Consider the following 23942-nt stretch of genomic DNA (forward strand, 5'->3'; position numbering starts at 1 on the left):
AGTTGGGTATTTTCAGTTGGAACACTCTCACAGAGATATTCTATTCTCCAGCACTAGAGGAGCTCTATCCAAGGCCAAGGAGATTTTCAGGATCCGCAAAAACATACGCACCCTTAGAAAAACAATTACTGGCCAAAACCAAGAAAAGAGCATTGTTAATTGGAAATGAAGGATATTTAAGTAAGTAGTTAAAAAACAAAATAACTTCATTATTTTAGAAGTTATAAAAATGTTATGTTGCTAAAAAATTTGCTAAAAAATTTGCAAATTCGTTTAGAATAGATAGATTTGCTCAAGTTGTAAGAATCCCTATAGACACAGGATGATTGCTAAGAAATGTAACCATAAAATGGGGTGCCTGGGTGGCTCAGTGGGTTAAAGCCTCTGCCTTAGGCCCAGGTCATGATCTCAGGGTCCTGGGATCGAGCCCCGTATCGGGCTCTCTGCTCGGCAGGGAGCCTGCTTCCCCCTCTTTCTGCCTGTCTCTCTGCCTACTTGTGATCTCTCTCTCTCTCAAATAAATAAATTTTTTTAAAAATTTTAAAAAAAGAAATGTAATCATAAAATCAAGTTATATATAATTTCAAAAAGGAAACAAAAACCCTTACAAAATTTTTATGGAAAAAATATTATAATTGATTTGAAAGGTGGATACTTCAATATATCTGACAGTATGTGGGCTCCCTAAGGTCAATGAAAGCTCTCAGGGGGCCCAGATCTTAGCACATTTATCATCTCCAACCAACACGCCTCAAATGCTGAACCACAATTCTGGCAGACCAGCTAGAGAACAACCTATTCTTCTTCCTGTTGCAGGGGATGGGACACTTGATGAATCTAATCTGAGGGGGCCAGTCAGAGCCTCCAAGTGTGGACAAGGTTGCACACAGCAGGCTTTGCCAATGGCTTGGCAGGCTGCGGTCTGTTGGGAGGAGCAGATGCTCAGGGAGCCTAAGTCATCCTAGGAGATGCAACAGAGTAAACCCTGAGATCGCTGGTCCCACACCCAGCTGGCTCAAAGGCAAAACCAGGTCAAAATGGACACTGGCTATAAGGAGGAAGACAGAGGATGGAGTGTAGCCCATTTTGTTGCTGCTGTTAAAAAAAAAAAAAAAAAAGGAATGAATGTGTCATGGGATGATTTTCTGTGACACGACCAGGTGTACTGAGGGGGGCCAGCTGAGGTTACACAAGGAGCATCATGGGAATAGGGAGGGACACTGAAGCCTTACTAGAGGCTGATGGAACCTCAGGAGCAAGGCTGCCAGGGAATGGGAAGTAATGGCCATCCTTACAACCCCAGCTGATGTTCCAGTTTAGAAGCTGATGGGAAGGAATCACTCAAGGGGAAGATGTTGAAAGTACAAGAGAGCCGGAGGGAGGGGTGTACATGAGCAGAGCCACCTCTGCCTCTGAGACCTTCCCAGAAGTCTGACCTGAAGGGGAGAAGAGACATGGGCTAGTGCATCCTCCGAGAAATTGGAAAACACATCATCTGCTGGAAGCCCTGAAGGAAGACCCTGAGGCAACGTGAGGAGCTGGGAGTTTGAAAATGCTGCCATGAGGAATCAAATAGAAAGAGTGAGAGCCAACGTGAGAGGCCCAGCTGAACCCCTGGCAGGAGTAATTCCTGCTGGTTCCTGTTCTCCTGTAGCTCTTCTGTGTGTCCCCTAACCAAGAGATTGCCTTCATCTCTGACAAAGTTGGATATTTATATTTGAAGTCCCATTTTAAGCATCTGAGTGGGGGCACCTGGGTGGCTCAGTCAATTGAGCGTCTGCCTTCAACTCAAGTCATGATCCAGGAATCCTGGGACAGAGCCCAGCATCAGGCTCCTTGCCCAGGGGATAGTCTGTTTCTCCCTCTGCCCCTGCCCTACCCTTCCCCTCCCTGCTCTCACTCTCTCTCTCTCTCAAATCCATAAAATCTTAAATACACACACATGCCTGAGTGGGTAAAACTTTAAAACAAGTATAGCTTTACATGAAAATGTTATTATAGCTTTATTACCTGAAAGACTGAAATACAAATGCATTTACAGTAAAGCATTTTAAAGGCTGTTCTCTTTATAGTAAAACCCTGTTTTCATACTCTGCTTAGGAGGACAGAACTGCCAGGTACATGTATTACGTACTATATTGATTTATGAACAATATGTGGAAAAGACAACATGCAGAGCCTACAAAGAGTGGTGCCCTTGGTACACAGGTCCCATCTTCTACATTACTACAATCATTCAGAATATTCTGCATGTCCATTCTGCCTTGCAAATTTTGACTTTCATTTCAAAGTCCAGGCCTCAGGCTGCTTTCCTGTCATTTTACCCCACACTTACAGTAAAGTTGGGCAGGACAGAGAATCCCACTCCTAAAAATGGAATCAGAAGTAGGGACACCTAGATTCCCTTGAATAACCATCTGAGGCATGTAACTGTTGCCTTCGTTGCTCTTGTGGACTTACTCCCTTTGCCCTCCTCCCACACTGTTCTGAGTAGCAAGGGGCAAGCATCTCCAGACTTTTGTCAATGTGTACTGGGGCTGTTTGTGCTTTTGAGCAAACTCTTTCCCTGCTGACCCCAAGGTCTAGTGAAAGCTGCAGAGAGACAAGAACTGCTAATGATGTGTCATACTCAGTCCAGATACCTTTCCCCAAAAAGTGCCAAGACACAGATAATGACACATACGATAATTACAAGTAGACTTGTCACTAACACAAAACACATCAATGCGAAATTTCTTTTTAAATGCCCTATAAACACCACATATTTTAAACAGTCAACTAAATGACGAGTCAACCGGTTGTTGTAAAGTTTGGCTGAGGACCTCTAATGTCTAGCAGCTCACCTGCTCTCTCAGTGCCCCAGTGGCTTGGAGGTAGAACATTCTGCAGTGTCAACAGGTGGACAGGTGGTAGTAAAATACACACGGGAAAAGTCTGCCTTCACTTAAGCAACACAAATAACGATGAAGTGTCTTTAACCATAGCGAATAAATTGACAAAATTCAGTTTATACCAGTAAATGGTTGATCATCATTAACAAGAACAAAGGAGGCCCCAGATACCCCTGGTGATACTGCATATCATTGTAGCCTTTTTTGGGGGACAGAGTTGTGCAATATGTGACAGCAACTATAAAATTTGACCCAGCAATTCCACCTTTAGAAAGAACACCTGAGGAGTTAAGACAAAGGTGGGAAAAGAAAATGCTATACAAAATCAACATTTACTGAAGGTATTCTCTGTACAAAGAAGAAATATAAAACAATCCTGTCAACTAAGGGGCCTTAGCAAACCATAATATGAAGGCACACCATGAAGTTCTGACTGTCTATTCAAAACGCTACCATGATGAACTATGTTCATGCATGAAATTTTAAACATGGAATAGTAAGGGACAGTGAAGGTAAAATACAGTAGAATCAATATATAACATGCAAGGAAGTGAACATGTATATTAGAACACACAAATCATATAAGGGACTAAAAAATGATACAGATAACTCATATTTAGAGATTTTGTTTGTTGATGGTAGTGTTGTTATAGTGGAGTCCAAAAAAAATTCTAAATTTACAAAAAAAAAAAGAATGCCTGTGGACAATGAGTAGGATCCACACAAGTGGGCAGAGGTAGCCTACTGAGGTTTGGGGCCAGATATTTGTTGTGGGTGTGGTTTGGTGCATTACAGGGTCACTACCAGCACTGCTGACTTCTACCCACTAAATACCAGCAGTACCCTCCAGGCAGTGCCAAATGTCGGACAAAGTAAGCTGTACCAAGAACCACTGGAGGGGCACCTGGTTGGCTCAGACTTTAAGCGGCTGCCTTTAGTCAGGTCATGATCCCAGGGTCCTGGGATTAAGCCCCACTTTGGGCTCCCTGCTCATCAGGGAGCCTGCTTCTCTCTCCCTCTGTCTGCCATTCCCCCTGCTTATGTTCTCTCTCTCTCAAATAAATAAACAAAATCTTAAAAAAAAAAAAAAAAAACATTGGAGTAAGTGATAACAAATGATCAACTCACCACCTGACCACCTGAGCTATGGGCAGTTGTGAGGGCTGGGGCCGGGAGCCAGTGTGTGCCCTTCCTACAGAAGCAGTCCCCACTCAGAAATCCAGAACGACCACAATGTGACTTTTTCTTTCTTTAGCGGCTAATTCAAAGTTAAAACATTTTGTGGGCCAATGCTGTGCGGTCTGAGCCTTGTGTCTGTGGGCTACCCAAGAGTGAGCGAACTTTGTCTGCACAGGGCCAGGCGGTGAACATTTTAGCCTTTGTGGGAGAAATTCTTTCTCACAACTAGTCAGTTCTGTCTTTGTGGGAGGAAAGCTGACACAGACAATATAATAAAAAATGGGCGTGGCTCTTTTCTAATTAAGCTTTGTTTATGGACACTGAAATTAGAATTCCATAGAGTTTTCACATGTCATTAAACATGAATCTTCCTTTGATTTTGTTATCCAGCCTTTAAAAATATCAGCAGCATTTCTGGGTCAGGGGCCTTGGAAATAACAAGGCCCAGATGTAGCCTGAGGGTCAGTGTGCAGACAGCAGGCAGTAAGTAGGGCTGTGCCAGGAGAGGCTGCCAGAACCCCCTCAAGGCGACTGGGAAGCCAGGCACAGGCTTCTCCCACACAAGGGAGCAATAGCAGCGGGCACCTGGGACCCACACAGGATGCCTCTGGGTTCCCATCTCCCTCTCCCATCTCCTGCCTCTTTTCAAAACCCAGCGCCCTCCCCCACCTCCCCCATAGTGTTTGTACTGGGTGTGGTATACTGCTGCCTCCGGAGAATCCACAATGAGAGTATCCCTCCCCACCTTTTTTCCTCCAGCCACAGATTGGCTTTTCGGCCATTCTTCTAAAATTTTCTGGTATTATTAGAAGGGCCAGGAACAAGGCGCTGACAGAGCTGTTTACATGATTCCCAGAGCCCCGGAAAACTTCAGTGGGAATGTTACCCATTTTTAATGAACTTACTAAAATGCAACTTTTCCTGTTTGTGTTCTGTTTGCTGTAACTGAGAAAATGCAGACAGCTTTTTCAGGCCACAGAGGCAACCCAGGACAGTGCGAGTGGAAACGGTTTGAGACCCAATCCCAGGAAAGAAAGGCCTTATGGCCTCGTAGCTGTTGGGCCTGTGCCCTGTGAATGTGCTCTGGAGGGCAGTGTGTGGCCCCCTGAAGGAGCTTCAGGGGTCCTGCTTCCCTTCTTGGCAGGAAACAATGACTCCTAGGACCTACCTTGGGCCATCTAGAATAGAACAGAGAGTCCCGGTTTCCTTAACACTCAAGGCAGCAAAAGTCAGTGCGAAAATAATAAAAGGAGTCTAGTGGGAAAGGAAGAATAAATGAAAGGAAAATAAAGAAGAAAAAATTGAATTTAAATAAAATTAAATTTTAAAAAAAGGAAGCGTTAAAAAGATGAGAGGCTGCTGGGAGAGGTGGAAAAGCCAGGTTCACAGCCCCACCTTTCTCCATCTCACAGCCTGGCCTTCCTCCATCTCTCCAGCCTCTCAGCCACCTCCCCCAATAGCTAGAGGAGTCAAAACCACATACTAGGAAGTCGTCTGCCATCAATGTGGTCACGATGCTGGGTCTCCACAACTGAATCCTGACCATAGGATTCCCTTGATTGCCATAAGCTCTGTGTGTGGCCAGTGCAAAGGAGAGAGGAGTCCTGGGGTCAGAGCAGCAAAATCGCAGCAGCATGTTTCTACAGCCTACTCAGGTTGTGCTGGGAAGAAGCCTTAGAAGGTCATGCTCAGGAAGCCTTCCCTGGCTCTGAGGCCGCGTGAGACGCCAGGGTCTCTGGCTAAAAGCAGGGCAGTGTTCAGTGCCTTCCTACTCCCAGGCTTGGGGGCAAGATAAAGTGGCAACAGGGCTGGGCAATGTGAAGATTGGGGTGGACCTTCTGGCCCAGCCCAGAGTCTGCTCACCAGTACCCTGCTGAGACACCCTCCACACACATTCCCTGATTTACTAGCAGCCAGTGTGCTGTGAACTAGGGGCAAGAATTGAGGGTGGAGGTCCTGCTGAGATTTATGAGGGTAAGAAGGCGCCTTGGGCAGGCACAGCATCAGGAAGGCCACTCTAACCCACCCACCCCCCGCCTCTTCTGTACAGAGGGAAAAACAAAATCTCGAAAGTGAGATTTCAGTGCTGCCTTGGAGGTGGAGCCCAGAACCCAAGGTATAGAGGTATAGGGAGAGACTCTCACCTCCTACCAGACCCCTGTCTGCTGGCAGTGGGGAGAGTCTGCTGGAACCCTGAGGAAGTAGCTCCAGCAACAGCTGTGACAATGATCTAATTCCTACAGAAGGACACATGTATCCACCTTGGGGGCCCTGCTGTCCCTTGAAGTAATGTCACAGACCTCAGTGTGAAACTGAAAAAAATAAATACATAAATTGCTTTTCCTAGGCAGGGTGCACAGACATATGACCATCCTTCCTTCTCAGGCAAGTTACACATCTGGGCCAATGAAGATCAACAAGCCCCTCAGGGGTGTGTGAGAGTTTCTCTAACACAAGCAAGTTGGGGGAGACACCCAGGGAAGCTCTTCTGGCCAAGTCATGATATATGCTCTCTGCAGGAGTCACCCACACTGAGACCCAGAGGGATTCAAGCCATAGCAACAATTAAACTTCTCTTTTGGCTTCATCTTGAGGTTTTTCACATGTGACAAATTCTCTGGTTGTCACCGAATTTTTCAAGTATGGATTTGGTTCTCTTTCCTCGCAGAGATGCTCTGGCCCTAAACTCTGAACGGAAGAGAGAAGTTGTTCTTTGGTTTCTAAGCAGGTCCCCTCTGGTATTCTAGAACACAGCTGTTGGGGTTTTCTCTGTGGAATCTCAGTTGATGTGGGAGGACGATAAGGCCAATATGGAGAAGTCACATACTCATTTTTTTCCTCTCTCAAAATGCTTTCCTGATCCTTTCCAATTTCCTCTGTGGAAACCTCTTCCAAAAAATTCTCAAAGTTCACCACCAACTTGTCAATAAAATCACTGGGGGCCGAGTATGATTTTAGAACCCTGTCTCCTTCCGTGTTCACAGGATCATCAAACTCCTTCAGGTTTAGCTTATCCTGAAAAAGAGAAAGGGACACCCCCAATGATCATTTAAGAGCTGCACATGAGGCAGTCAAAAGCTCATTAGGCTTGGGATAACCAATGTCTCACCTCTTGACCAGCCCCCCACATTCCTTCCAGAGACCAGAAGTGATGGCCAATCTCCTCCACGTGCCCTTCCAGAGAAGCCTGGAAAGACTGACCCATTTCCTGAGAAATGGCATATGGTATTCAAACAACTTTTTTTCTTCTAGAGAGCTCAAGGCTATTTTCCACATAATCATAAGCTCACAAAACCCCAGTTGAGATCGGAGCATCCAAATTAGAACTCTTACATAAGATGAAAAACCACAATAATCAGACAATACTGCCTCTAAATTCATTTACTCTCTTAACAACTTTTAATAAGTAGCAAAGTGTATAGGGTAACACACAGCTGATAAAGGGGAGAAGAAAACAGAAATAACACAAATGACAAAAATTGAAATAAATAAATAAAGATGTCTACATTTTAAAAAGGCTTCCGAGCTGAAACAAGCAAGGGCTAGTACTAAGAATTCCTGCATCAAGAAGTACTAGAAATAGTCTTTCAATAGTAAAAATTTAAAGGTTATATTCGATAGGGCTTGTTTTTACTTAGCTAAAAGAAATTATATCTTAAAAACTGCAAAACAGTTTTTAATTTAAACTTACAAAAAAGGAAGTTTTCTACTTAGGGATAAGTCACTAAAAAACCCTATTCCCAGTTCAAGTCTGACTGTAACTTCCCCAGTCTGAGAAAAACAACTGGAGGCAGCCGTGTCAGCCTGTGGACAGCTATGTATATCAACATCTCCTCAAGGTCTCCAGTGGCCTCTAGACTAACTTGTTCTTGACTGCTTTTTAGTGGCCCTGAATCTTATAGCCAGGCTCTCTCTTGCTCCCTAATTAGACAGTCAGGTCCTTGAGGGTAGGGCCAGTGTCCTTCAGTGGGATCCATTATAGGACCAGTTCCATGTCCAGCACACACTGGGTCCTCTGAGCAGAATGAAATCCTTTCCACTGGTCCAAAAGGATGAAGGCCAAAGTTGTTCCAGAAAGCCTCATTCCACCTGTCATGCTAGCCATACCCCGGGACTTTTTAACCTCAATTTCTATTGATGTGAAGCCTGTACAAATCTCAGCCCAGGACTCCTCCCCACCTCCAACACCCTTCCTTGTCTTCTGCAACCAACGTACTCAATGATTTCTCTAACAAAAGCAAAAGCATTTACCTTGAAATCATCTCCACGCCATGTGGCTATGCTGCTTTCAGCAGGGTTGGGAACATCAGGCCAACATAAGTGCTTCAATTTGCTAATAAGAGATATGATTTTAAAACAGGAATTGAGTTTGAGAAGTATATGTTACTTACACTGCATGGGTCTGCCAGAAGATTGCAGCTTTGCTACAGAGAATTGTATGGCTCTCTATTAAATAAGGGCCAGCTGTCGACTTCCTGACAGAAACTGGGAACACATAGTTTGGGGAGTGAAATTATAAGTCATCAATGGGTTGTGATGGAAAGACACCTTTCTTACCCTCTCCTGCCCCTGCATCTCCACCCCTGGTCCATCACAGAACCATGTTTTTGAGACTTATCCTCCAGGAAGCATAACCCTCTAAGCCTGATACAACACCTACATTTTAGTGCAGTGATTCTCAAAGTGTGGTCCTAACCAGCCTCAGCCGCCTCACCAGAGAGCCTGATAGATAGGCAAAATGTACAAGGGTTTGCCTGGTGACTTGGTTTCTACCTATGGTTGGGAAATGAGGCTGACATTCACTTAACTATAACTAAGCCTAGCTGCTTGGCAGAGAAGATCCTCAACTGTGCAGTTCGGGAGAAAGAGATCTATGGGGGAGGGAGCCCTTGACCAACAGGGTAGCATGAGGCTTTCTGGGGAGAGAAAGGACAAGACCCTGAAGACAAGCTCCCTTTCCCACAGTGACCAGGGCACATAGGACAAACGTCTTTGTGGCCAGCCCTCCAACACTGCACTACTAGCAAGGAACAAGTCTATGCTGGGCATACTACTGGCCAATGCTCTAATCCCATGGGTAAGTTCTCTCTCTACCTGGGAGACCACTGGCAGGAAGGACCTTCTCCCTGACTTTAGAGTCAGATGCCAAATACATAAGATAACAGCATGTGGGGCAGCTGGCAATCCCCTGGCATAAGCCTGGTACATGGGGCTGTGGGGAGTAGAAGTCCTCATTTGGTCAGAATTCTGATGAGCAGGGTATGGCATATAAATAAACTCAGGGGGGCGCCTGGGTGGCTCAGTGGGTTAAAGCCTCTGCCTTCGGCTTGGGTCATGATCCCAGGGTCCTGGGATGGAGCCCCGCATCCGGCTCTCTGCTTAGCAGGGAGCCTGCTTCCTCTTCTCTCTGTGCCTGCCTCTCTGCCTACTTGTGATCTCTCTCTGTCAAATAAATAAATAAAATCTTTAAAAATAAATAAACTCAGTAAATATTTACCAAATTGGTAAAGAATCAACATCCCCTTAATAACATGGTGCCCTCTCCACACATGATGCCTTCCACCCCTACAATCCCTGATTTTGAGGGTACGTGCTGTTGCCTATAAACTCACTTGGGTTTTTTGAGACCATATGCCACTGTCAGCATGATGAGAATGAGAAGGCCGCCTCCAACCAAAGAAGTTATAAAGAAAATCTCAGGGACACCTTTGGGAATAGGAGAACAAAAGTCAGTAAAAAGATGAGCTCCTCACTTTGGTGACAAAAATTAAAGATTAATTTTTTCTTCTAGGAGTTTCAGCAACACGTTCCTTATGAGTTTTCTTTCAAATCAATTAAAATTTGTTAATAAAAAGAAAATTGAAATTTGTGGCTCCTCATCCAGTTCTCTTCTGCCTGAATAACAGTGACAAATACTATGTTCACCAGGCTCATTCTCCACCTTCATTCCTTAGCACATATTTAGTGAGCACCTACCACTTTCCAAGCACTATTCTGGGTAATAAAAAGTAAGGAAGATATACAAGATCCCTACTTGCATGGAGCCTACATTCTGGTAGAAGGATTCAGACAATAAAAAAAAGATGATGATTTCAGATATAACAGGATGATAGAGTATATTTAGGTAAGATGGGAGGATAGTTAGTAACTTTACACATCGGCAAAGGAAGACTTCTCTGAGAGGAGAAATCTGAGTCAATGTTAATAATGAGAAGAAATCACTCATGCAAAAATGTGGAGAAAACATTCCTGGAAGAAGGAACAGCAGAGGCAAAAGCCTTGAAACAGGAAGAAGTTAGAGAGCACAGATAGTAGCAGAACGCGGTAGGAGAGGAGGTCAGTAAACCCCAGCTCAGGAAGGATCCTGAAAGCTGTGGGTAGGAATTTGCATTTTACTTGACACACAACAGAAGCCACTGGTGGGTTTCAGGAAGGGAGCTAGTGTTTTAAACTCTGACTGCTATGTGGAGAATAGACAGCAGAGGAATGAAGACAGAAGCAGGGAGATCTGCAATCTGCAAACGAGTGTAAGAAACATCAAGGCTCCAAGGCAGGCTCTTGCCTTAAATTTGACCCATGGAGAAAATTCTAGCAGAGATGCAATCTGTGCCTAGTGCTGTGAAAATACAATATGATTTTAAAAGATTCTACAGAATAACAAAAGAACTCCAAAAAAGGCAGTGTTAGCCCATAAAAACAGAGCATGTTTTCTATGTGGAAACACATGCTGTATTTACATTTTCCAGAGCCATAAAGATAGTTTTATACTTTTGAAAATGTGATAAGCAAGAGGCTTTCAAGAGTACTTAAACCAGGGGGGTCTGGGTGGCTCAGTGGGTTGGGTGTCTTGATTTTGGATCCAGTCCCATGGTCATGAGGCTGAACCCTGCATTGGGCTCCACACTAAGCCTGGAGCCTGCTTAAGATTCTCTCTCTCCTTCTGCTCCTCCCCACCCTCTGCTCACATGCTCTCTCTCTCTCTCTTAAAAAAAAAAAAAAAAAGAGAGAGAGAGAGAGTACTTAAACCAGCCTATGTTTACCTTTTACTGAAAACACTGGCAATGTCTCTTCACTTTTAATACAAATAATTCTTAAAACAGGTCTAGTATATCCTTAAAATCAAATCTCTGCTCCTCGGGGCGCCTGGGTGGCTCAGTGGGTTAAAGCCTCTGCTTTCGGCTCAGGTCATGATCTCAGGTTCCTGGGATCGAGCCCCGCGTCGGGCTCTCTGCTCAGCAGGGAGCCTGCTTCCTCCTCTCTCTCTGCCTGCCTCACTGCCTACTTGTGATCTCTGTCTGTCAAATAAATAAATAAAATCTTTAAAAAAAAAAATAAAAAAAAAAAAAATCTCTGCTCCTCAAGGACTTGAGAAAATTAACATATTTCTGTTTCTCACATTCTCCTTCTTCCTTCTTCATCTCTCCTCTCATTCTAGCTTCTTTTCCTCTTGAATATTTCCCATAACCATCAACACTATATTTTATATTTTGTTATTAAATTTTTCTTGCTATTTTTTAATGTAAAAACTGATAAGTAGAACATATTATGTACATTTTTCCTCAAAAATCTCCACAAATGATTGAAATTAAGTTCCTTCCTGTGGACAATGGTGCTAGTTAAACCAAGGTTTTCTCTCCAAGGCCCCACTCTGTAGAAACCTCTGGAACACAGATACTGGTGACTATGAACTTGGGGCAGCTTTGAAGCAGAGGTTGGTATGTACTGAAATGAAGTTGGAATTAACTTGAACCCTTCTCCTCAAGATGACATGGGACTACCCATGATGAAGGAGCAAAATGACCAGTCTTTTCAAATTCATTTCTCAATGTGTCTGCTCTCTCTACTTCTCTCCTCAACCATATGCCTTCCAGGAAGGTCAGTGAGCCAGAGGGCAGATGGTTCTTCCTACTTAAGTTCTTCCCTTTCATTAGGCTTCCCCCTGCCTTTAGCAAACATCATCTCTGACTGCCATAAGGGAAATGCCAAGGAGACTTATGTAAGGCATAAAGGAAATACTCACTAATTGATAATGTCTTGAAGTTTATCTTGGTGCCATTGGTTCCCCCAGCACTGGTGCTGGCCATGACCTGAAGAGTATAAGAGGTCTTTCGTGTCAGGGACTCCAGGCCATACTGCAGGATGTTGGGGTTGACTGTCTTGGCTAAAGGAAAAATATAGAAGTCAAACACAACAGCCAAGCCCAAGTAAAAACTGCTTTAGGAAGAGTGAAATAAGAGCACTGGGACCTGTACCTCCAAGTCATCCAATTGAATACCACAATCCCTCTACCCATGTTCTGCTTAAAATTAGGCTGTAAAGACATAGCAAAGACCTAAAAATAAGAGCTAACACTATAAAACTCTTTGAAGACAACATAGGGTAAATGGTGGCTTTGAACTTGGCAGTGGTTTCTTACATATGATACTGAATACATAAGCAACAAAAGAAAATAGATTAATCTGGACTTCACCAAAATTAAAAACTTTTGTGCATCAAAAGACATTATCAAGAGAGTGAAAAGACAATCCATAAGATGGAAAAAAATGTTTGCAAATCATATATTTTATAAGAAACTTCTAACATAATCTTATGACTCAAAAACTGAAAGACTAACAACCCAATTTAAAAATGTGCAAAGTGGGGCACCTGGGTGGCTCAGTGGGTTAAAGCCTCTGCCTTCAGATCAGGTCATGATCCCAGGGTCCTGGGATCCAGCCCCACATTGGGCTCTCTGCTCAGCAGGGAGCCTGCTTCCTCCTCTCTCTCTGCCTGCCTCTCTGCCTACTTGTGATCTCTGTCTGTCAAATATATAAATAAAATAAAAATGGGCAAATAAATTGAACAGACTTTCTCAAAGAAGATATATAAATGGTCAATAAGCACATGCAAAGATGTTCAACATCATTAATTATTAAAGAAATACAAAATGAAACCACATTGAGAAACCATTTCATACCCACCATGCTAGTAACAATAATATAAGTGTTGGTAAGAATGTGGAGAAATTGTAACTCTCATCCATTGCTGAGTGGGCATGTAACATGGGGAAGCCACTATTGAAAACAGCTGGGTGGTTTCTCAAAAAATTAAACCAGAATTATCATATGGGCCAGCAATTCCACTCCAAGAATTAAAAGCAAGTAAATACTCAAAGAGTATTTGCCTACAGTATTAATTACAGTAGCCAAAAAGTGGAAACAACCCAAATGCCCATCAATTGATGAATGGATAAACAAAATGCAGACTATCCATAGAATAGAACATTCTTCAGCTATAAAAAGGAATGAGATATTATTACAATCTGCAAGATGGATAAACTTTGAAAACACGATGCTAAGTAAGAGAAGTCAGATTCAAAAAGCCTTATATTGTATGATTCCATTTATATGAGATACCCAGAATATGTAAATCCAAAAGACAGAAAGCAATTTTGAGGTTTCCAGGGACTGTGGGGAAAAGACAATGAGAAGCGACTGATAAATGTGACAGGGTTTCTATTTGGGATAGAAACAGATAGAGACGATGGTGGCACAACATTATTGATATACTCAGTGCCACTAACTGGTACACTTTCAAATGTTTTGAGTGGTAAATTTTATGCTTTATGTATTTTACTATAACAAAAAGAAAGTTAGCCTAAATAGGAATCCAAGCCTAGCCCAGAATTGAGGATGTCAGTAGATATTGTGGATTCAAGCAAAAGTATGACTTGGAAGTGGGCAGAAGGAGTCAGGGTAGAGGGTCCTGCACTGAGGTAGGCGTCACCACTCTACTCTTTAAAGCAGAGTATTAAAGAGTCTGCATTAATGATCGGGATGCTCCCAGGAGGCCAACTTGTTCACAGCCTGACCACAAACACTCCTTTTGCTCCTACAGGATTCTTAGGTTCTGTCACTTCACTCTCATTTGACTCCAAAAAACTCAAGGGGTAGGTGTTCTTGGCCTTATTATCAGAGAGGCTGTCAAAGAGGCTAAGCGATTCATGCAAGATTGTAGGGCACCAACCCCTCGGCAGGTGTACCCACAGCATCTCTTTGGGCCTTGGGGGTTTTCCAGCTTGGCTACAAGCACACTTACAGAACTCCTTTCCATCTTCAGCTTGGTAATATACGGTGTAGTTGCTGATGAAGCCATTTCTCTGACTCTTGGGAATCTCTTTCCACATGATTGTGACTGTCTTCACACCAATGTTGTCTGCCTCGGTCACAGGACCCACCGATGGAACTTTACAGACCAGGGAGAAAAACAATAAGCACTGAATCACACGTGGGGAGATCCTTTCCCCCAGAGCTGTGGATGGTACTCAAGGTAAATCGGGGCCAGAGATGGGAGGCTGGAGCAGAGTAGGGAAAAGAGACACCACCTTGTTTGGGAACATAGTTCTCTGGAATTATCCATCTTGAACAGAAGGAAAGCACTGTTAAAGGCCTACAAAAAAAGTACTTTCTGACAGAGCCCCCACTCTCATTTTGCATTCAGCTTTCATTCATATCAGTAATAGCTAGTATCAAATACAGCTGCAGGACAGGCACCCAGGGTTACCTTTGAGTGACAGGACAGATTTTCTAATGTTGAATCTGGATAAGGTTAACCTCCAAAGGATAAAGAATAAAGTCTGGGCAGTTCATCAGTACAACCCTTGAGTACAGCAACACAAAAATAATTTTTTGCATCTCCAATTTAGGATTAACTCTGTAAGGTCCCTAACTTGGTCTTAAATAAATGTTATTTCTGCTTACAAGGCTATTGGCCCTAAGTTCCTTTGTGAGGTTGGACAAATTATTTCACCTCTCTCTCTGAGCCTTGATTTTCCATTTGTAGAATGAGGGGCTTGGACTTGAGGATCTCTAACTTCTACCCCAGCTTTGAAATCCAGTAAACCTACAACCGGACCGCAACTGTGTCAAGCGTATATAGCTTCCAAGCTGAAGGTGCAGCACAGCTAAACACTAAGGCAACTGTGAATGGGCTACAGACATTCACAACCTTGTCTGGTTGTTGGACAGGCCCCAGGGTTTCCTTGCCCCACGGGGCCTTTGCATACATACTGCCTTCTTGAGCATAAGCCTGAATGGAATATGGCTGGCCCACTCGGTCTCCCAACACTGGATACACAGAGATGTTATAGCACTGGAAGGGTTTTAATTCATCTGTAAAAAAGAGAGAGAGAGACAGAAAATAAGCCTTATGCTCAAAGGCTGGCAAAAGAGAACCATTAGACCGAGTTACATCTACATCTTAGAAGACATACTGTAAGTATGGACATATACTCTAATGTAAGAATATTTCTCTACTGTTTCCACATCTGGAAAACAAGGAGGTTAGGTTGGATCATCTCCATTGTCCAATTCTAACCTTTTAAAATTAATTCTTAGAACTAAGTCTACACCACTCTAATGAAATGACAGAGCCAACCAGGAAAGGAAAAGTAAGAGATCCAGTCCTTCCTCTATCACGGATTTTGTTACATGATTTGGAAGCACTACAGAATAAAACTTAATCCTTCTCTCAATAGCATATCACCCTGAGAACTCAGATACCATGAATTCTAGCTCCTCTACCATGAATCCCTGCATGGGTATAATCCTTTATATGGATGCCGTTAAGTATTAAATGGTTAGACTGACAGGTTTGGGAGGGTAAAGCCTCACTCATTTGTCTTTCAAGGAGCAGGGACTTTCTTAAAAAGAAGTCCATTCTCTATATTACTTACTTGGAGAGAGGACCTAGATCTTAAACAGGGAACCAGAACTAAAAGGATAGCCCGGGCAAGACTGATAGGAGAAAAACTCCAGTGTTACCCACATGATAAGATATCCAGGAAGGGCTCTCTGATGGTGAGGTCAATATGGTGGTTTCCACCTGTAAACAGACCATATACCAAGTCTGATATCCATAGATTCCTGGCCCAGCCTAAGTGGGAACCACCAAGAAATATGGCACTTCACTGGGCCTGCACTTGCTTTGTCCAAAGCTATTAACTACATCTACAGCTTTAGAGTCAAAGTTAAAGATTTTAAAACTAGTGGAAATGAAACTGAATCTTATATAGAGGAAACTTGTGGGGTCCACAATGGATACCTTTCCGGATTGTCCAGTTCCTGGCCTGAGATACAGATTCCCAGGAAAAAGTGGAGGGCTCTGAGTCCAAATCTGGAAACCATTCAACCATCCATGTGTCCACATCTGGAGCAGAGCTTTGCCACTCCACCACCAGCTGGTCCTGAGTGAGGCAGGCCTGCATGGCCTCAATGCAGTGAAATGCTAAGAGAGGGGAAAAAAACAAGAGAGAATGCTGCCCAACTCATTCTCCAAATGCACCAACCACACTGGCTTCCACTCACTGTCCAAACTCTAAAGAAGATCAAAATTCAAGATCTCCACTGCAGCCTCCTCTTAATGGTGCTGTTTCCATCCTTTTTATTGTATCACTTTTCCTTGCCTCCCACATTTGATGATTAAGTATCTTCTTAATCTTTCCTTATGTCTCCAAAATTAACCTATTTCCAAGAAAGAATCTCATTACAAAGTTGCTGCCTCACAAGACTTACCTTCCACAAGTGCCTGTGCAAATAAAAGGAAGCAAGTTTAGACAAAGAATGAATCTCTAAAAGCAGAATTTCAGGTACCAGTAATTCTATGGCTGGGAGCTGGGAGATCCTGCCCCTAAAGTCAAATTTCAACTATCTAGGCTGGTCCCACACAACCTGGCTATAGATTCCTATCCACAAGGCAGTGAGAACTGTATGTACCAGAAAGATGTAGACACACACTTCAAAGCACCTAGATATGACTGATACATAAATGACATTTTCTGCAGCCCTAACAAACAAACAAACAAAAAAACCCTCTTGTCTTGAAACAAGCAACAAGGATTCCTTTAATAGAAAAGTTACAAATAAAATCTTGGGGAAAAAAAAGAAGGGTGGGGTGCACCTGGGTGGCTCAGTTGGTTCAGTGACTACCTTCAGCTCAGGTCATGATCCCAGGGTCTAGGGATCAAGCCCCATGTCAGGCTCTCTGCTCAGGAGAGAGCCTGCTTTTCCCTCTCCCTCTGCCAGCCACTCTGCCTGCTTGTCTTCTCTCTCTCTCTCTGTCAAATAAATAAATAAAATCTTTAAAAAAATTTAAATACAATGCAATACCTAAGATTTTAAATAGAATAAATAAAATACCTAAGAGTTTCAATACAATACCCAAAATTTAATTAGAATCAGATAGCTATCTTATTAAAAATGTTTAAATAAGAAGAAAGGAGATCTACTGGAGGGCAGTGTGGCACAGAAGGAGAGCACAAGTAGGTGGGGCCCAGAAGATCACGGGGTGCCACTCTCCTCTCTCCTCTGCCCCTTATCACCCACAACATGCCTGAGGCTTCAAAATTACAATTAACAAAGTATGCTTCAATGAACACCAAAGACAGTCCTGGATAAAGGCAGGAGGCAGTGTCCTTCAAGAAAAATAAAAAATCTTTCTGAAGCTAGAAGCCTAGCCAAGTGTAGAATTTGGTGTGAGGTCTGGGAGTACTGAATCCTGCTATTTCTAGGCAACAAGCCCCAGCAGGCTGTGTGCAGCTTTACGAGCCTCTGTTCTTGAAGGCCACAGTTTATGAATCCTTTTCTCAAACTGGGCCTTTATGAGATACTCCAGCTGCTAGTCCCAGAGAAAGGCCAGGAAATTTGTCGATCTAAAAGGATCAGGAAGGGCAACTGAGGCATGAAGGAAATGTAAAGCTAGAGTAGGGATAGGGGCCAGGACATCAACCACATGTGATCCCTAGAGCTCCTACCACTCCCACCCCCACCCATAGCCTCTAAGCATCCTCAGTTACCATTCCAGTCAGGCTGAAAGGCATTTCTAGAGCTTCTGGAACCCTCCCTAGCCTCTTGTAGAAGGTAATATTCATGCTCCCTAATCTTCTCAATTCCTTCTTACTATCTGGTCTCTCTCTCTCTCTCTCTCTCTCTCTGTGTGTGTGTGTGTGTGTGTGTTGCTTGGTTGGAAGAACTGTGCCCTCAACTCACTCCAGAGTCCCCTTGCAGGCCATGCTGGAACCACTCTTCCTTGGGTTTTTGTTGCAAATTGTACCCATGATGGGTGGAACTGTGTCCCACAAAAAAGAAATCCTCAGTACTCCAGAATGTAACCTTATCAGGAAATCAGATTGTTGTGGATGTTAGTAGTTAAGATAGTGGGTCCTTAACCCATTATGACTGATGTCCTCATGAACGGATTTGGACACAGAAACAAAGAGACATAGGAAGCTGGCCATGTGAAGACCCAGGCAGAGACTGAAGTTATGCTGTTATAAGCCAAGGAATGCCTGGGGCTTCCAAAAGCTGGAAGAGGTAAGGAAGGATCCTCCCCTAGAGCACAACCCTGCCAACACCTTCATTTTAGACTTCTGGCCTCCAGAACAATGGGACAGTAAATTTCTGTTGTTAGAAGCCACTGAGTCTGTGATACATTGTTTCAGCAGCCCTGGGAAAATCACATAGCACCTTTGGCTTGGCCAACTCCCCTTCCCTGGCCGTGTTTCCTTCACATCCTTTTCGGGTCTCCCTGGAGGCACTTTCGTAATAATTATTTGCACACAAATCCTGACCTGAAGACAGGAATGAGTGTTGATTCCTAAGTCCACAGTCCTTTTCTTTACCAACACTGGCTGTCTGAGGAGTAGAGGTCAGGTTGAAAGAGCCAAACATGCTATAGGGATGAATGGAACAGCCCAGGCCCTGGGCCACAAGAGGTGTAGAAAAGGTTCAATTAAGCCATAAATCAACTGTGAAAGAGCCTGGGCAGTGTCAAGGGTGCTGAAGGAGAAGTTTCCAAGTCATCACTCTGCTGTACGTAAACTCTCCTGGACCCTTCCATTATTCAACAAGAAGGTTTGAACAATTTCTCCAAATACAACATACCCCCAGGTGCTGTAGAAAATCCATATTCGTCCTGGGAGAGGGGAAAAGGGGCTTTGACTGCTAACACTTTTAAGTTCTTGTGGTCTGCATGAAGGCAGTCACTGTGGGCCATCAAATACAGCCCTCAGGCACCGTGGTGCTCACCTTAGCTGTCTAAGGCTACCCTCAGCTCTGCCTCAGGAGTCCCGACAGCCTCCTCACCCACACCACACAGTGGCTGTGCTCTTCGGGGTCCTACCTCAGATCACTCCAGAGCCACATGCTGGCTAAGGTCCTTTAAAACTCAGAGATGTTTAGGTCAAAAGGAACATGAAGTTGTATCTATTCCAAACCCTTTTTTTAAAGATGGTAAAATGGAGGCCTACAGAGGTAAATAACTGGTTCAATGTCAAGCAGCATCAAGTCTAAGATTCTGGTATATTGTAAAACTGTAGATTATGCAGATCTGGGTTTGATTTCACCTGAGCAACCGTGGGCAGATTCACAAGCTTTCCTGAATCTCCACTTCATCATCTATTAAATGATTCTAATAGCCTCTACCTCATGGACCATTTCAAGGCATTAAATTAACCTATCTCATCTTGGCATAATGCCTGACATTTACCAATGAACAGCATATGATAAGTGTACTTACTGTTAACATTTATAACAATTATTATTATTATTAGTAGTAGTATCTTGGTGCAAAAAGGTGATTTTATTAAAGCACAGGGACAGGACCCATGGGCAGAAAGGGTTGCTGCTATAACAATTATTATTATTATAACTATTCTCTAGCTGACTCCACCTTATTAAACAAAATTCTGTAAAGCATTACTTTCTTATATGTCTAAACCAGGAGTCTTTAAACTTTCTCTGTAAGAAGCCAAATAGTAAAAATTTGGGGTTTTATAAGACATGTGGTCTTTGTCACAATGATTCATCTCTGTCACTGTTGCACAAGAGGAGACATAAGCAAATGGAAACAAATAGGTGTGGCTATGTTTCAATAAAACTTTATTTACAAAAACAGGTATCAGGCCAGGTTTGGTCTACAGCTGTAGCTTGCCTGCATCTGGTCTAGGATTATTATAATGGATGATCACACTGATGCTTCTGACACAAAGCAAGTACCTTCAGAATTGGGAAAAATTAACAACATCAACAAAAAACCCTATGGGAATTTAGCATAATTTTAGTTAAAATATTATTTTATAGTATTTTTAAAGTTGATAATCCCTGCCTAATAAAAATTTAATCAATCAGAAATTTTATTAAGAATGGCAATGTTGGGGCACCTGGGTGGCCATTCTGTTGAGCGTCCAACTCTGGTTTGGCTCAGGCCATGATCTTACAGTTGTGAGATCAAGTCCCCCATTGGGCTTCACTCAACACAGAGTCTGCTTCAGATTCTCTCTCTCCTTCCTCCCTCCTATACTCTCTCAAATAAATAAATAAATAAATAAATAAATAAATAAATAATTTTTAAAAGAATGACAATAGTAATAATTAGCATTAGGCAAATCATTTTAAAGATACAATCTCATTTCACAACAGCTCTGTGAAGGAGGCATTACTATATAACAGCTCCATTTTACAAGTAGCTGAGGTTTAGTGAGGTTACATAAGTTGCCCAAGGTTTGTGGTAACTAGATACCACAGTAAAAAAGCCAAGATATGAATACAGGGCTGTTGGACTCCAAAGCCCATGTTTCTATCCCGTATTCTTTACTGCCTCCCACTCCAGGGCCACACCAAGAAACTGGCTTTACTATGCAGCAGTGTCTCTACTAACAAAGCATGTTTATTCAATGACACGCATTTGTCAGAAACCTCATCACTAGGGATATCAGATAGGCAGAAAGTAGGATGCCAGGAACTAAGGATGGTGGAGAATATTATTAAATACTACAGTAATGTCAAGTGTAGCTCAAAACACAGAATATGTATACAACTGACCATTGAACAACATGGGGGTTAGGGGCACCAACCCCCATGCAGTTGAAAATCTATGTATAACTTTTGACTCCCCCAAAACTTAATTACTAATAGCCTACTGTTGACTGGAAGCCTTACTGGTAACAGAGTAGATTAATCATGTTTTGCATGTTACATGTATTATGTATTATATTTTTTTTATTTTTTAAAAAATTTTATTTATTTATTTGACAGAAAGAGATCACAAGTAGGCAGAGAGGCGGCAGAGAGAGGGGGGGAAGCAGGCTCCCTGCTGAGCAGAGAGCCCGATACAGGACTCAATACCAGGACCCTGAGACCATGACCTGAGCCGAAGGCAGAGGCTTAACCCACTGAGCCACCCAGGCGCCCCTATGTATTACATTTTTACAACAAAGAACACAAGAGAAAAGAAAATGTTATTTAGAAAGTCATAAGAGAAAATACATTTATAGTATTGTACAGTTAAAAAAATTGCATATAAAAATTGCATATAAGTGGACCCACCCAGTTCAAACCCATGTTGTTCAAGAGTCAACTGTACATAGGAGTTCCAAAACGAGACAAGGGAAGAAATGGGTTCAGTTTAAGGGGAAGAGAAAGAGGGGAGTAGAGGCAAATGAGTCCAGAGCTGGTAGTGCAAAGGTCTGAACCAGTCTAGGTCTAAGTAAAGAGAGGTGAAAAATTATAGAGTGCATTACCTAACTATGATGTGTTTCAATAAATAGTTACTGAGCACCTTTTCTTTCTTTCTTTCTTTTTACCTGAGAACCTTTTCTATGCCAACTGCTCTAAGCCTATTCTAGGTGCTACAGAAGGGGGATGGTGTGAGGAAGAGGAGGGGAGGAAAAGAAAAACAGACAAAAATCTCTGTGCTCAAGGAACTTGCATCCAACTGAGGGAGAAAATGAGGAGTGAGAAAATCTATAGAATGAGAAACAGTAAGATTTATAGAGAAAAATAAAGTGGGAAAGAAGAAATCCCTTGCCTGCAATTCCTTGACTAAGAATCACAGAAAGTATTTTATTCCAATATGCGATATAAAAGATGAGTTTGCCTGGGAACAGTAAAATGTTTAAAACTACTTAATCGAAAGTGTAATGAGCACTTTATCGATAAGTATAATCATCAGAAATTTTCCTAACTGAAGATTCACATGGAAAGGGGAAAAGGAAGAACATGGAAGAGTAAGTGCAGGCTGGGACATGGTCAATACCATGAAAGGGAAAACTCAAAAGAGAAGTTTCTTTCACTGAGGACAAACGTGGTTTTGGACAGTTTTATATGGCTCACTCAGACCAAACAAATACAAGCTGCTTGTAGAACTTCTAGGTGTATGACTGTCTCGTATGACTTTATGAAGTCTCTGCTTTTCAAAACAGGCTTTGTTGCAAAGGAAGTATATTTCAAGGGGCTCATTAATTACCACAAGATTTTGGTCTCCTCACCATAACCTATAAAGCTCCCACTTCTTTTTCATTTGGACCTGACAGAAAGAGCAATCCTTGAGGGGGTCTTCCTGGCCAGCTAGTTGGGACCAGGCATTGAAGTAAGACGTTGACACTCTACTTACACTTTTCATCAACAGCCGGAATCCTCAGCATGGCCACCGGAGATTCCCCAAGAGAATTATAAGAAATCACATACACCCAATGGGTCTTGCCTCCCAGATGCAGTTCATGTGTTTGGTTAGTGGTGTTCACTGTTTCTGTGAGATTAGTGTTGCTTTCTGGAAAGTACCATATCTTGTAGCCAAGGGCCTTCTCCAGGACCGGGGATCCGCTTGCCTTCTGAACCCAAAGGAAACAAAATGTATTGCCAGAAACAAGAAAAGATAGACACTGAGATGGTAATAAATGGTGAGGGTGAGGGGTAATGTTAATTATTAGGTGCTAACCTGCAATTAGGTCATCACCCTTCTGGGATGAATGATACACCCTGTGCTGTAACAACGTGAATCCTTCAAGGGCCAAAAGAGATTTGATAAATGGTCCCTTGGTATCAACCCTTAACAGAAGTGTACTTCCATGAGGCTTAACTAGGAGAAGGTGCAAGTCAATGTAAGCAAGTCATTTTGATGCTTATCTTTCTTTCCCTCCCACAGGAACAGGACAGGACAGTATAAGCTAAAAATGTGAGGCAGTCCCTCCAAGAATCCCAATTCTGTTCTGGCCCTGGGTCATCTCTTCTCTGGAAGCTTCCAAGGGTTGGAAAATACCTGTGCTGTGACATAAAAAGCAGCATGCCGCCTCCTTTGAGAAAAGAGCTAGCTTGCCTGGACCAGCCATACTGGATATCCCAGCTAAGAGGCCTAAAACATTCAGGGTTGCCCTACCAGTCCTAAACCTGCGGTGAGAAGCCTCAGGGGACCCCAGAGATTCCAAGCCAGACTCCTCTTCAGCCTTGAACCTGAACCTACTAACCATATGTTTTTGCCTAGTGATCACCTTGCTGAGTATTTCCCAGGAGTTATAGGGCTTTCCAGTTGTTTACTCTGTGTTACTGACAACACACATAGATGGAGTAGAATGACTGAATGTAAGGTCAAACAGGACTTTAGAAGTCACTTTGTCCCACTGCCTTTCCAGTTCAGGAATCGACAGAAACTTCCTAATGACTGGGAGGTTTTTACCTCTTAGGACAATGCATTTTCTTTTATAAACAACAGCTTTATTGAGATGTAATTCTGATACCATAAAATTCACTGTTTTAAGGCATACTATTAAGGGATTTTTTTTTTAGTATATTCACAGAGCTGTGCAATCATCACCACCATTCAGTTTTAGTCCAACCTTCTTAACCAAACTTAATTCTTAGAAACCTCTCCTACTGAGGCAAACAAACAAACAAACAAACAAAAACGGACCAGTCCCCAGGTGAGGGGAAGAAAGAGGAGGGGACTCAAGTCCATTTCATGAACTTCACATTCACATATTTGCCTACTTGACCCAATACTCGGTGACTGACCATATGCGGATATGTGCCATTGTTTGCTTTCCTTCCCCCAAAATACACTGAC

At 42.8% G+C, this 23942-nt stretch overlaps 1 protein-coding gene across 1 annotated transcript in view; it reads right to left on the reverse strand.

Annotated features, from left to right (window-relative positions):
• Positions 1-6592: 6592 nt before the first annotated feature.
• The window catches only part of IL31RA (interleukin 31 receptor A), a gene marked incomplete at its 3' end in the record, with an annotated part of 45642 nt that continues 28292 nt past the window's right edge, over positions 6593-23942 (reverse strand). The window contains 9 exon segments of the mRNA XM_080804339.1: positions 6593-6673; positions 6675-7085; positions 8322-8403; positions 9683-9776; positions 12091-12231; positions 14148-14294; positions 15119-15220; positions 16152-16334; positions 22497-22713. Coding sequence (XP_080660465.1) covers positions 6593-6673; positions 6675-7085; positions 8322-8403; positions 9683-9776; positions 12091-12231; positions 14148-14294; positions 15119-15220; positions 16152-16334; positions 22497-22713 — 1458 coding nt within the window.

The sequence above is a fragment of the Martes martes genome (assembly GCF_963455335.1).
Source record: "Martes martes genome assembly, chromosome: 5".
Lineage (NCBI taxonomy): Eukaryota > Metazoa > Chordata > Mammalia > Carnivora > Mustelidae > Martes > Martes martes.